The 12,692-nt window shown below is 29.9% G+C and overlaps 2 protein-coding genes across 6 annotated transcripts in view; one reads left to right on the top strand and one right to left on the bottom strand.

The window, feature by feature from the left end:
• tko (30S ribosomal protein S12 technical knockout) overlaps positions 1-8,693 on the top strand; it is a 54,019-nt gene extending 45,326 nt beyond the window's left edge. For all 5 annotated transcript variants that reach the window (XM_087165910.1, XM_087165909.1, XM_087165907.1 and 2 more), the window contains exons 4-5: positions 2,260-2,335; positions 8,137-8,693. In XM_087165910.1, the coding sequence (XP_087022036.1) occupies positions 2,266-2,335; positions 8,137-8,636 (570 nt within the window). In that variant the 5' untranslated portion in view covers positions 2,260-2,265 and the 3' untranslated portion in view covers positions 8,637-8,693. The remainder of the gene's footprint in view (positions 1-2,259; positions 2,336-8,136) is intronic.
• A 1,386-nt stretch (positions 8,694-10,079) lies between these two features.
• The window catches only part of LOC107440268 (uncharacterized), a 177,401-nt gene continuing 174,788 nt past the window's right edge, over positions 10,080-12,692 (bottom strand). The window contains exon 4 of the mRNA XM_016053147.4: positions 10,080-11,401. Within this exon, the coding sequence (XP_015908633.2) occupies positions 10,403-11,401 (999 nt within the window). The 3' untranslated portion in view covers positions 10,080-10,402. The remainder of the gene's footprint in view (positions 11,402-12,692) is intronic.

Raw genomic sequence — 12,692 nt, 5'->3', positions numbered from 1 at the left:
ATTACTTTGTTTATGATAATATTATTTAATTAAAATACAATTTTAAAAAATAAGTTTTGCACATTTATTTTCTGGGTCTTGATCGCAATTTTAAGTGTGTACTATTTAATAGTGACATTTTTTTTTGTCCAATTTGTTCTTACATGACTGAAAATATGAAAAAAAGGAATATTCAGCTGAGCTCTGTGCAAAGATAATAATTTTATCCAAAAAAGGATGTTTACGATTCAATAGCTTTGATTAAAAATTCTGAAATCATGTGTAAATTATATGTTGGCACGATTAAGAATAATGGGGACAAACTCTACAAAAAACGCACAAGGCCAAAATACCTTAAACAGGTCGACCAAACACTTTATCACGTTAGTGTATATATACAATCAAATGAGCCTTTAACAAGAGCAAAAAGTCCAACGCAGTTTCTTATTAATATGGGTCTTAATTCAATTGAAGTCAGATGATATAATAAAAAATATAAGCTAGGAAGATAATAAGGTTCGATGTTTGTCTATGATTGAAAATTGTGCCCTGATTTGAAAATTGTTCAATTTACAACACTTAAGATGCTAAGTACATTATCACCGATACCTGATTACTACTGATGGTAGAAGCAGCACTGTGCTGAAAACAGTTCTATTTTATTATAGTCTCCTCCACATCTTCTTTTTTCTTTTCCTTCAGCAAAAAGAACTCCTATTTTATTTTTACTCATTTATAATTTTGTATATTGATAAAATAATAATTCACTAAAAATATAGAGCGGATCTCACATATGATTCACAAACATTAATTTTATAAGAAAAGACTGGTAAACTTGCCCACAAATGTTTGTTAAATTCAAGTTATGCTCAATTTATATAGTTTTATGTTATGCATATATATATATATATATATATATATATATATATATATACAGTGACCTCTCACTTATGCACCACCTCTTTTATGCACCTTTTTCATTTATACGACGATTTTTATAGGTCCCAGTACATTAAGTAGGAGAATAATGATAAACATCCTTCGTTTATGCGTCACTCTAAAAATAAATTTTTCAATTATGAGCCGAAATTTTAGGCTAACATTTTATTTTTTTAAATATTTTTTCTTTTAAAAAAATTTTTTTTTAATTTAAAAATGAAGCAAATAAGCAATCCTTGTTACAGATAAAAAGAAATATATGTTGTTAGATCCTATTGAATTTGCTTCCCCCAGTGACCTTTTCATTTTTGCTGTTTCTGGAAAGACATTCTTTCTAGAATTTTGAATAGGGTGTCTTATCTGTTACACCAACAACAATGAAAGCCCATTCATCTTTTAAAAAATGACCATTCCTCTTGTCCAGAGGTTAGTTTTACTCCCATGCTGTTTTCTAAAAAAAAAAGACACCTGGAATACCAAAGATGAAAGAGACCGCGTTCACTTACTTGCAATCAGATGGACATTATGAGTAAATAAAAGGAAGTGATCTGTTTAGTGACAGAAGTACTTGAACAACTTATTGTGCAGCATATTATGACGTCAAGTACTTTTCTTAGAAATTTATCATGTGATGTTTCACCCCCTCCCATAAAACTCAAATTTTTTGTGAAGAACTGTTAATTTATATCTAACTAAAACTTGTGAACGATGAGAACGTGGTGGATGATACTGACGAGATGATAAAGTTCCTCCAAATCACACAGCAGTATTGAAAGCTTTAGACACTATTCCTGACTATTTACAATTTAATTTTGCTTCTGAAACTCCCCCTTGTCCCATTTATATGAACTGGAAAAAACTGTTTTTGAATAACGTCGGCAAAAGCAAATACAAACATGTATTAAGATTATTTTGTAAGAAAATAAATTGTCTTAAGGTATGTTAAATTTTTTCTTTGTATAATTATAGTAAATACCAAAACAGTATAAAAATTAACATTTAATCTTCAGAAACATATTTATTCATATTGTCGCTGCAATTTACGTTGCGTTTTAGAATTTTGAAGTTTTTCACTTATGCTCTTTTTTCTCTTGGCCCCTTACACCGGTGCATAAGTGAGAGTTCACTGTGTATAAATTAAGTTGCTTGAAGAAAGATCATAAAATGAATTCAATAATTTCTTACAGTAGTTCATAGACATTTATGTATTTTACCTTATGAACTTATACAAATAATTTATTGCTTGCTTTATGGTTTTGTCAATATAAATAAATTGTAAAAATGATTTTTACTACAGTATATCATTGTTATAAGGTTGACTTAAACAGCATTATTTTTCAGGTCAAAATGAATAATTTCTTGAAACTTTTGCAACCTCTTAAAAGCCTTTCTGCTGTTTTCTCCTCAACTTATAAAGGTGAGTTTATAAAATTGGAATCTGAAAATATGGCTAAGTCAAAAAAAAATTTTTTTTAGATTTTTCTTTTTAATTTCCATATATGTCCAACTGTCTTCAAATTTTAATAACATATCAGAAGATAACTGCTCATCTATTTACAGTTGTTCTATTTATTTGAATTTCAGTGTCCAGAGTGAAATTATTTCTTGGATGAACAACAATTTGTTTTGTTTAAGGTTATTATTTTCCTTTTGTTGTGAGCAAAATAATTTTCTACTTAACAGATATTTCAATTATGTCCTGTTACTTCCATGATTACAAGTACAAATATTTTTAAAACTTATAATATAAGTTATTATTTTCCTTTTGTTGTGAGCAAAATAATTTACTACCTAACAGATATTTCAATTATGTCCTGTTACTTCCATGATTACAAGCACAAATATTTTTAAAACTTATAATCAGGGTTGGCAGGTTTTTGACATGTGACAGTTTTTGACAGTTTAAACCATGGTTTAAACCGTCACGTCAAAAACCTCACTGTCAAAAATGTCAAAAACCTATATTCATATGTGAAATTTAATTAATACATAAAATTTATATATTTTTTAAAGGATAGTGTTTCTAAATATGTTCTAGAAAAAATAAATTTAAAATTTTGAAGAAACACTTATATTTTGAATAGTAACCAAAATCTTGTACTTTTGAAAACTCACATCTTTTGTAATATTATGTATTCATTTTCACGTGTTATTGAAAATCTGCAGTGATATTATTAAGAAATTTATTTATAACCAAATTTAGTGTATAGTATAGATTATACTAAAAATTAGACATTTTTAAAGATAAACATTAGCAGTTTTGTACATTAGACATCTTCTGTTAAAGAAAAATCTTTTTAATATTCTTTTAAATCTTCTTAATAATCTTTTAAACATAAGACAATACAAATTTAAGTGCTTTCTGTTAAATACACAGAGTAGTTAGTGTCGATTTACAGTATATTCAGCCTATTCATTTACTATGCTGAAAATTTAGTTTATCCAAATACTTGTGAATTTCATTTTGCTGAATACGATATAGTTTTGTTGAATATCTAAATATTCAGCTGTTGAATAATTACTTCTTGCTTTCAAGATATGCATTATTTGTATTCTTAATACAAGTGGAGAAAAAAAATTAAGAGATAAAAATTGTTTTAAAATGATAAGTGTAATAATTATAAATAAATATAATAACAATATGAATTATATTTATCATTATTCATAAATATAACTACTTTTAAATTCAAATTAACATACTGGATAATAAAGATATTCGGTATAACATTAAAAAAAAATTTTATACACTTGTATCTTATATCAAGTTTGTATTTATACAACATAATTTGTAAGTTCTTTATAAATATTAGTTATATGTTCTTTATATGTCAAAAATGCATAGAGTAATAAACTTTTAATTTTCTTAAGTATCAAAAAGAAAAAAAAAAATTTTTTAAATATAAATATTTAAACAATTTTTGTGCAAAATTTTTCTGCACATGCATTTGAATATAAATTTCTGAGATTTTAAATCTGTTATTTTACCTTAATTTTAATTAAAAAATATTTTAAAGCCTGCTGATTACCTATAGTATAATTAAATTTCAATATAATGCATGGCAACTGTTGGTAGTTTTGAAGTTTATATATTCTCTTGGCAAACTTCAGTTTTTGACATTTTTGACGGGTTTTTGATGGTTTAAACCAGTATTATACCCTTGTCATGTCAAAAACCACTTTTTGACGTCAAAAACCCAACCCTGCTTATAATATAAGTACAAGTTCTTATATATAATTAATGACAAAAAACTTGTTCTACCAAATAATTGATTTTATTTCCGGTTTTTTGACCTAAATTAATATGTCATTTAATGCCTAGCTGATAAACTAGGTCTTAGTCTTCAAAAATTTATGAGGCTGTTGTAACAAAACTTGAAACAAAAGTAATTATGAACTGATTTAATTAGTGATTAATTAGTATTAATTGTGTAACTAATTTTAATAATTTTAGCATGAAATATTAATTACTTTAGTTATTAGCAGTGTTTTTAAGTAATATTAAGCATTATTAAACAGAACTTTGAAGGGTAAGTGTAAAAAATAAATAAATAAAATTTGATTTAAATAAAAAAATCCATTTTTTTTTCTTCTGAAAATGATAAAGGAATATGAAATGATAAAGGGTGAATTTTTCAGGAATAAATAAATCATAAAATTTAGCAGTGATCAAAATTTGTCAAAGAAAACCATGATTTTTATCAAAAAATATTCAAGTGTCATTAACCCTTTGCTTACGGTGTTCCATGTTGTACCATCATCTGTGGTCTACATGCTGTACCAGCCGTAAGCAAAAGGTTAAATAAATAATTAGTTGGCTGCTTAGCCTCCACTAGATCACTGTTATACTAACCCTTTGCTTATGGTGTTCCATGTTGTACCATCATCTGTGGTCTACATGCTGTACCAGCCGTAAGCAAAAGGTTAAATAAATAATTAGTTGGCTGCTTAGCCTCCACTAGATCACTGTTATACTAACCCTTTGCTTACGGTGTTCCATGTTGTACCATCATCTGTGGTCTACATGCTGTACCAGCCGTAAGCAAAAGATTAAATAAATAATTAGTTGGCTGCTTAGCCTCCACTAGATCACTGTTATACTAACCCTTTGCTTACGGTGTTCCATGTTGTACCATCATCTGTGGTCTACATGCTGTACCAGCCGTAAGCAAAAGGTTAAGTTAGTTGTTACATTACAGTTGTTCATGAAGTTAAAATTTCTATTTATTGCTGAAATCTCAAATTTTGCAAAAATAATTATACTGAATAATTAAATTGGCTTTATCTTGGCTTATGCTTTTGTCCCCCCCCCCTTTTTTTTTGCTTACTCTTTTATGAAGAGTTTTTAAAAACTACAAAACATGTCAACATGCACAGTGAGGATTTATTTCTTTGAAAACTTAACTGTCTTTTTTCTTTAAGATGACCAATAATTATGTTGTTGATATCAAAGAAATTTTCTTTCAAAAACTGGGATTTTATCAGAAAAAAATAATAATTTGTGTCACAGATTGAAAATTTTTGATAAAAGTTTTGGGTGAGTCAGAAATTTTAAAATCAAATTTTAGCAGAGGCTCTGACTTCACAATTTTAAATACTTCAAGATTGCTTGTGCTAATCCTTTCTTAGCTGATCCATTAGTTTGTAGTTTTTCCTACAAACCAAATAGGACAAACTTTGACCTTCGAATACTAATAGGATAATAAATATCAAATAGGACAATAAATAAGCATCGAAAAAATTTGTAATTTCAAACTTTAAAATAAATTTTAGTATAACTGATTTTATTATGGTTTCAAAAAGAGTGTGTAAAACTATCGGAGAGATAGGCCAACTATGAACATATATATTTTATAACCGTCATTGAACAGCCAACCCAATAATGAGTTTACGACTACCAATGTTCAATTCCGATATGAGCCCGGGTCATCTCATTGGGAGGCGAGCACTTTATCTCCCCTGAGCCACACAGCTCAGACTGTTTAAATTTTATAATCGTTGTTGAACAGCTGACTCAATTTTGAGTTCATGACTATCAATGTTCAACTTCGTAGCCTTGTAATTTTGAGCCCAATCCAGAAGACAAGAGAACTCCTGGATTAAGTATTTTATTTGTAGCCGTCGTTGAACAGCCGACCCAATGTTTTAGGTTTACAACTACAAATGTTCAATTCCGATATGAGCCCGGGTCATCTCATTGGGAGGCGAGCACTCTATCTCCCCTGAGCCACACAGCTCAGACTGTTTAAATTTTATAATCGTTGTTGAACAGCTGACCCAATTTTGAGTTCATGACTATCAATGTTCAACTTCGTAGCCTTGTAATTTTGAGCCCAATCCAGAAGACAAGAGAACTCCTGGATTAAGTATTTTATTTTGTAGCCGTCGTTGAACAGCCGACCCAATGTTTTAGGTTTACAACTACAAATGTTCAACTCCGTAGCCTTTTAATTTTGAACCCAATTCAGAATACAAGAAACTCTTGAATCAAGTATTGGGACATTTTTGCCTTCGTGGAGGACTTTTTGATGAAACCCACATTTGCGTTATATAGAGAGGAAAACCACAAAAACCTCCCATGGTTAGCCTGACTGCAAGAGAACTGTAACCCGTGATCTATCACTGAGGATATTTTACGTCAGCCATGTGGTCGGTGCAAGCCGGATGTGGAATTCACATTGACCAGCCATCGCCGGAATTCAAACTCTGTTTACCTCATTGGAACACAAACGCTCTTTCCCCTGAGCCATCACTGCTCTGGATTAAGTATTGGGAGAAAATTGCCTTTGTGGAGGACTTTTTGATGAAGCTAACACACATTGTGTTACATGAAGATGAAAACCTCTTATGGTAAGCCTGATGGCAATGAGACTCTAATACATGATCTGTCAATAACTGAAGATATTTTACATCAATACTGTGGTCGATGCAAGCCGGGTGCGGAATTCAAATTACAGCGATCGCCGGGATTCAAACCTGTTTCACCTCATTGGTAGACGAGCATTCTATCTCCCGAGCCACTACAGCTCTTGACTATGTACATTGTATCATTGTCTTAGTGCGCTGGTGTTATAAATGGTCCTTGTTTATCAAAGAAAATATTAAAAGCGGCTTTATTTTATTTGACTCCTGTCAGGATCATTTAGTTTTGTGTTTCCTTTTAACTGTTATTTTCAAGTCACCATTTATAGGCAATAGAGAAATGGCTAAAAACAGGGGTGGAAATTTTCAGACTTTTGATTGATTTCAGTCTTTTTAAAAAACTTAAAGCCTGATTTAAAGGAAACAAGATTAAATTTTATAAGTAATAACAAAAAATATCTGCAGTTCAAGCTTCAACTAATAAATCTAGATTTGCTGATATTTAAATCTAGATCTGTGTTTCAGTTTTCAAAGCAATGGAAAATGAAGAAGAAAATTAGTACCTATTCTTTATAGTTTCTATTGAACTGAATGTTGAACTAAAATTAACTTTAAAATATATTTTTCCCTAAACTTATTGAGCCATATTTTTTTTTTCGAAAATTGAATGTGTTAAAAAAAAAAAAAAAAAAGAAACTTGAAGAAATGCTCAGAGAAATCAAGTTTCATTTGATTTTTGATGTTACACAGTAAGCTACTTTTTTTTCTATTGATGAAAGGGTAGGTTAGATTCTTAAATAAAGTGAGATTATTTGTTATAATTTTATTAATGATTTTGAGTCTGAATTGTTAATTTATAACAAATCAATTTATATTTTTTAATTTTGACTAGACTATGTTGACCAATCTAGGCACACAAAAAAAACTTTTTTTTATTTTATTTAAAAACTTGGTTCGTGTGCCTTTCTTATTTTAAAATGTTCAGTTATGTGAATTTTTGCAACATTCTTTATGGCTCGGAAGAAAAAAGTCAAATAATTTGAAAGATATTCTTAGGAAAATAATTGTATGACAATAGTTAATTGTATGTCAATATTATTTGAGAATTTGAAAATAATTGTATTGTATTGATGATTGTCTCCGGTCAAATAATTTATTCAGTCAAAAAAATACATTGTTATCAATATTGCTTAATAAATAGACACTTTTTGGTATCGATTAAATTAGAATTTTTTTTTTTTTTTTTTTTTAACTCCAGTAGCAATCTATTTTTTTCTTCTTAATTTTTTTGTTGTTTTTGTGCAGTTATTGTGCACTAACAAAAATTTAACTACCATGTTTGTTTGTTTTTCTTATCAGGTACTATTTCCTCTATTATGAAACCACCTGTAATTTCTACTACAAAATTTTTACATACACCAGCAAATACATTTGCAACTCCTTTGCTTAAAGCAGCTGTCTCCTACACCCAGATACAAAAAAGACAGTTGTATAATTATAGAAAACCCAGTGAGGATAAACAACTATATTACATACATTATGCTAAACCAAAAATCAAAACAAAGCGGCGTCATCCAATTGACAGTCACCCACAGATGAAAGGAGTTGTTCTAAAAACATTAGTCAAAAAGCCAAAGAAACCAAATTCGGCAAATAGAAAGTGTGTATTAGTCCGCCTTTCCAATGGTAAAGAAGCTACAGCCTATATCCCAGGAGAAGGTCACAATTTACAAGAGCATAATGTAGTTCTTGTTCGGTTTGGTCGAGTTAAAGACGTCCCAGGTTTGAGACTAAAAGTTGTTAGAGGCAAATATGATTGCAGCCATGTTGTGAAAAAAACTAGTACCATGCGAACATAAGTTAGTTATGTTTACAATCTTTTATTCTGTATCAAAAAATAAAGTTAGTTAACTTTATTGTGTTTTGTTTAGTTTATTGTGTCAATATGATTTATTGAAATGTTGAATAGATAACAAATCAGATAAATGTTGTGCATTTATTTATTTAGAAAAAAAAGTAAGTTTTTAATTACAGCAATTTTAATATTAATTTGCAATGTTAGATACTTAGAGAATAATTAAATTCTTAGAATATGTAAAGAATTCTGTTGTTTACATAGATTTATGGCAAAGTGGTGTAAATCAAACTTAAAACTATAACTTTTCAACTAATGTTGGAATTGATTCTAGTTATTTTACTTACAGTAATTATGAACTAAGTTTAGCATACATAAGTAATGCTCGAAATTAATAGCAGTCCTGGATAACTAAAATTTGACAACAATAAAATAAATTAGGTCTGTAGTCCTCCAGACCAGTAGTTGATATAAAAGAATAGTATGCTGATTTGTTTGTTTTCTCTCTCCATGCTTTGTTCTGCTTTTTTCTTTTTTTTTTATTAATGAAATAGCATATTTTATAATTGTGACAATTAATTCATTTTTAGCTTTTTTTAAAAACTATATATGGGCTAGTTAGAACTTTTTGTTACTGGTTCTATGAACTATAACTAAATTTTCTCAATTTTGATATATTTAAGTATATTAATGACTACATTTCATAGTGAAAAAAGAAATTTTGTTTTGTTTTTCTTCATTAAATAACCCATTATAATGAATCGGTAAACTCCTCTCCAATATTTTGTTCAATCGTTCATGAAGATTAAGATTGTTAAAAAAATCTTATAATCATATAACAGTTTAACTTGCATGGGCAAGTTAAACTCCCCAAATTTGTTGTTAAGCTTAGGAAATGTTCTAAAAATTCTCAACTTATTTAAAAATGTACTGTCAATTATATATATATATTTCAAGCAAATTTTGTTTTCATCAAAAAAAAAAAAGACTGTGCAAATTCTATAGGAACCAAAAATAAGTAGAGTTTGGAACATGACTGAGGCTCAAAAATCAGTAGTTTTTGACGTATGTGATATTTAGAAACTGTGTGAAGAAACAATTTTTCAGTCGAAAGCATTAACATCTCTCTTTCTTGAGGCTTTGAGTAGAATCAATTAAAAACAAAAACTCTTACATTTTGAATTAAATTATTTACTAGTAAATCATTTTGAACAGTTAATTTTTTTAAATTTTAAGAACAATATTTTAGTCTGCAATGATATTTTTTCATATAAATGTAAATATGCATTACAACTTAAATAATTTAAAGTATTATTAGCAAAACTTTATGTACTGAGGAGCTGGAAATTTTTTTTTTTTTTAAACTATTGGTTTGGGCTGTTGAATTATCTACGCATTATCTAATTTACATTTTAATTTTAACTATATGGTAAAATGAAACAACAAATTAACAGCTAGAAATTTGCATAATGTTTTATTTCTATCAATTATGTATGAACATGCAGCAATAAAAAAGACATTTATTAATGACATTCAATGGTCCTTTTATTCAGTCTGTTCATGTTCCAAGTCAATGGACTAACTGACAAATAGAAAAATTAACTTTTTTCCCTCTTGCATGATAAAAAGTAGCGCACATTCAAGAGAAAACAAAAATTGTCTTAGATAAATGAGACTTTGCGTTGGTGCATTTAGCAAAACAAATTCATAACATTGTATATCACAGGTAATTCTGGCATTCGTCTTAAGTCCTTTACTATAACATAACCATCACATGAAAGCTGAGTTATAAGTCGGCATAATGTCTCCATATGAGCTATTGTCTTCCATATTGCGTTGACTTAGCGGTGGTATTGGTCTGTCGACACGAGGTGGGACATTTTTGGGTAAACCAGAACTATATTTGCTTAGCGGAGTCCCACGTTGTGTATTAGCTAGACTAGGTAAAGAAGGGTGAATAGGATAGTCCACTTCATCTTCATCAATGGTTGAATAAATATTTTCTTGCGATGAAGCATTAGTGGGATAATCCATTTGATTCGGTGAACCATGGCTTATTGGCCACTGTGGGCTGGCTGGTATGGATGGAAAATTATTTCTGGGATTTATAGGGGGCACGGAGTGTACAAAAGGACTGGGAATACCATGATGTGGCGACCTTTCAGTTGATGAATTGGAATGTAATTTATGTCCCATAGCAGGATCAACAGCTCTTTGGGTAAGAGGTAAAACACTAGCAGTCCTGTCTGATGGGGGATACACATTTGAACCGTGCCGATGACTGTGCACTGGATGATTTCTCAGTTTATCTGTTTTAACACCACTATGCATATGTCTATGTTTAGAGGGATAGCTAAACGAATTGTCACTGGGCAACATTTCAGGCAAATCGTGAACCATATAATCACAATCTTCACCGGTACCTTCATCACTAGAGACTGGATCTCTACATAAATCACCTCCCGTTGAGCCACGCACACTGCTTGTAGCGGAGCAATGTCCACTTCCATCACCAAAGTCTTCTTCAGCAAAATCATCCTCGCTTGTCAGACTCCTACCCCCCAACTTCCCACTCTCGTCGAAGTCCGATTCGTAACTTTTTCCAGTCATTGATTTGTCCCCAGAAGGGGCTTGAGACACTTCCTCGTAGACAGGGTGGAAAGTTTTGCTATCGACCATTTGGCCACCATCTCGTCGATTGTAGCAAGGAACAGAGTGTAACGCTGTTATTTGAGGTGGACCTATTTCTCCAAGTTTTACATCTAGTATCTGAAAAAGGTAATACAAATTTGATTACTATTTTGTATTCAAAGCTGTCTTGTTTAATTAATATCTTCTCCACTAAGTACTAGTAGATACATGTAATGTAAAGAGTAACATTTCACATACCCTGTAACGTATACTCATGTCCTCAAAGGTTATATTTTGCGTATTCTCAAATTGATACATTATGTACTTAAAATTGATCATCCTGAATAACTATTGTTCTAATGATCGCCCATAACCCCTACATACTGGGGGTAAGAAACCCGAATCCAGGGAAAATAAAGTATGTTTATTCGGTGAAAATATGTTTTTGTGTCTGATTTCGAAACTTAAAATATCGTCCGCACTTATTAATTAGCATATTTGAGGTAACCCCCGCGAACCTTTACAATTGAAACGGGAAGATCCAACCATTAGATCAAAAGTTACTCCGGGTGTGGTCGGTTTTTTACTTTGAGCACGGTACATCAAAAAAGCGACTCTAAACAGTCGTTCCAAGATTTCAGAGAAAATTCCCATTAAATTTCATGAATGGACACTTTAACAGTATAGCACAGTAAGTAAGGTCTTAGTACTGAGACACAGCCATTTTGTGTTAAATACAGAGTTAGCATTTTATCTCTTAAGTATCTCATTGTTATAAGATATACTTTTGAAAATAATACATTAAACAAAACATGATATTTAAGACACATATCCATGTGCTATATAACTGGAAAGCTTTATTCACATTGTCTAGCTTTATTTTCAAGTATATCCTGTTACTTGTCGAACAACTCATTTGTCCAAGTGGTACATATTTCCCCCGTTCAGTTTATAAATCCTTTTTTCTGATAGCGTGACATTGTTTAAATGAAAAAATTTATTTACATGATATTAAAAAGTTTCAGTTTGAAATTTGTTAACAGCGGAATCGGATGCAAATCAATACTGTACCCAAGTGTGAAGTATGAATCAAAATGTGAATTAAATTAAATAATGAAAGTCACAGTCCCATTTCTTAGTAGTTGGAATTAATAAAGTTTTTAAATAAACCATTATTTACACAATTATTTTTTAATTGATTATAATAAAATAGTTTTTCTGTTATTTTTCGTTATCTCTTACATAATAATGCTCACTATCGTTCATAAGATTTATTTATACTTCTCAACTAGTAGACACTTTTTGTTTTCAGTTTATTATTTAGGTCTCTACTTTTTGATTAAATTGGTGATCATTTACACTCAGTTAAACAAGGTAATATGCGCACCTGCATTGTATTTCTTTTATTAAAATTTTATACTTCAAAATC

This window comes from Parasteatoda tepidariorum, chromosome 6, assembly GCF_982258835.1.
Source record: "Parasteatoda tepidariorum strain Cologne lab strain chromosome 6, Ptep-v5.0, whole genome shotgun sequence".
NCBI classification, from domain to species: domain Eukaryota; kingdom Metazoa; phylum Arthropoda; class Arachnida; order Araneae; family Theridiidae; genus Parasteatoda; species Parasteatoda tepidariorum.
The sequence above is the reverse complement of the archived record's forward strand: the minus strand, read 5'-3'. Positions and strand labels throughout refer to the sequence as shown.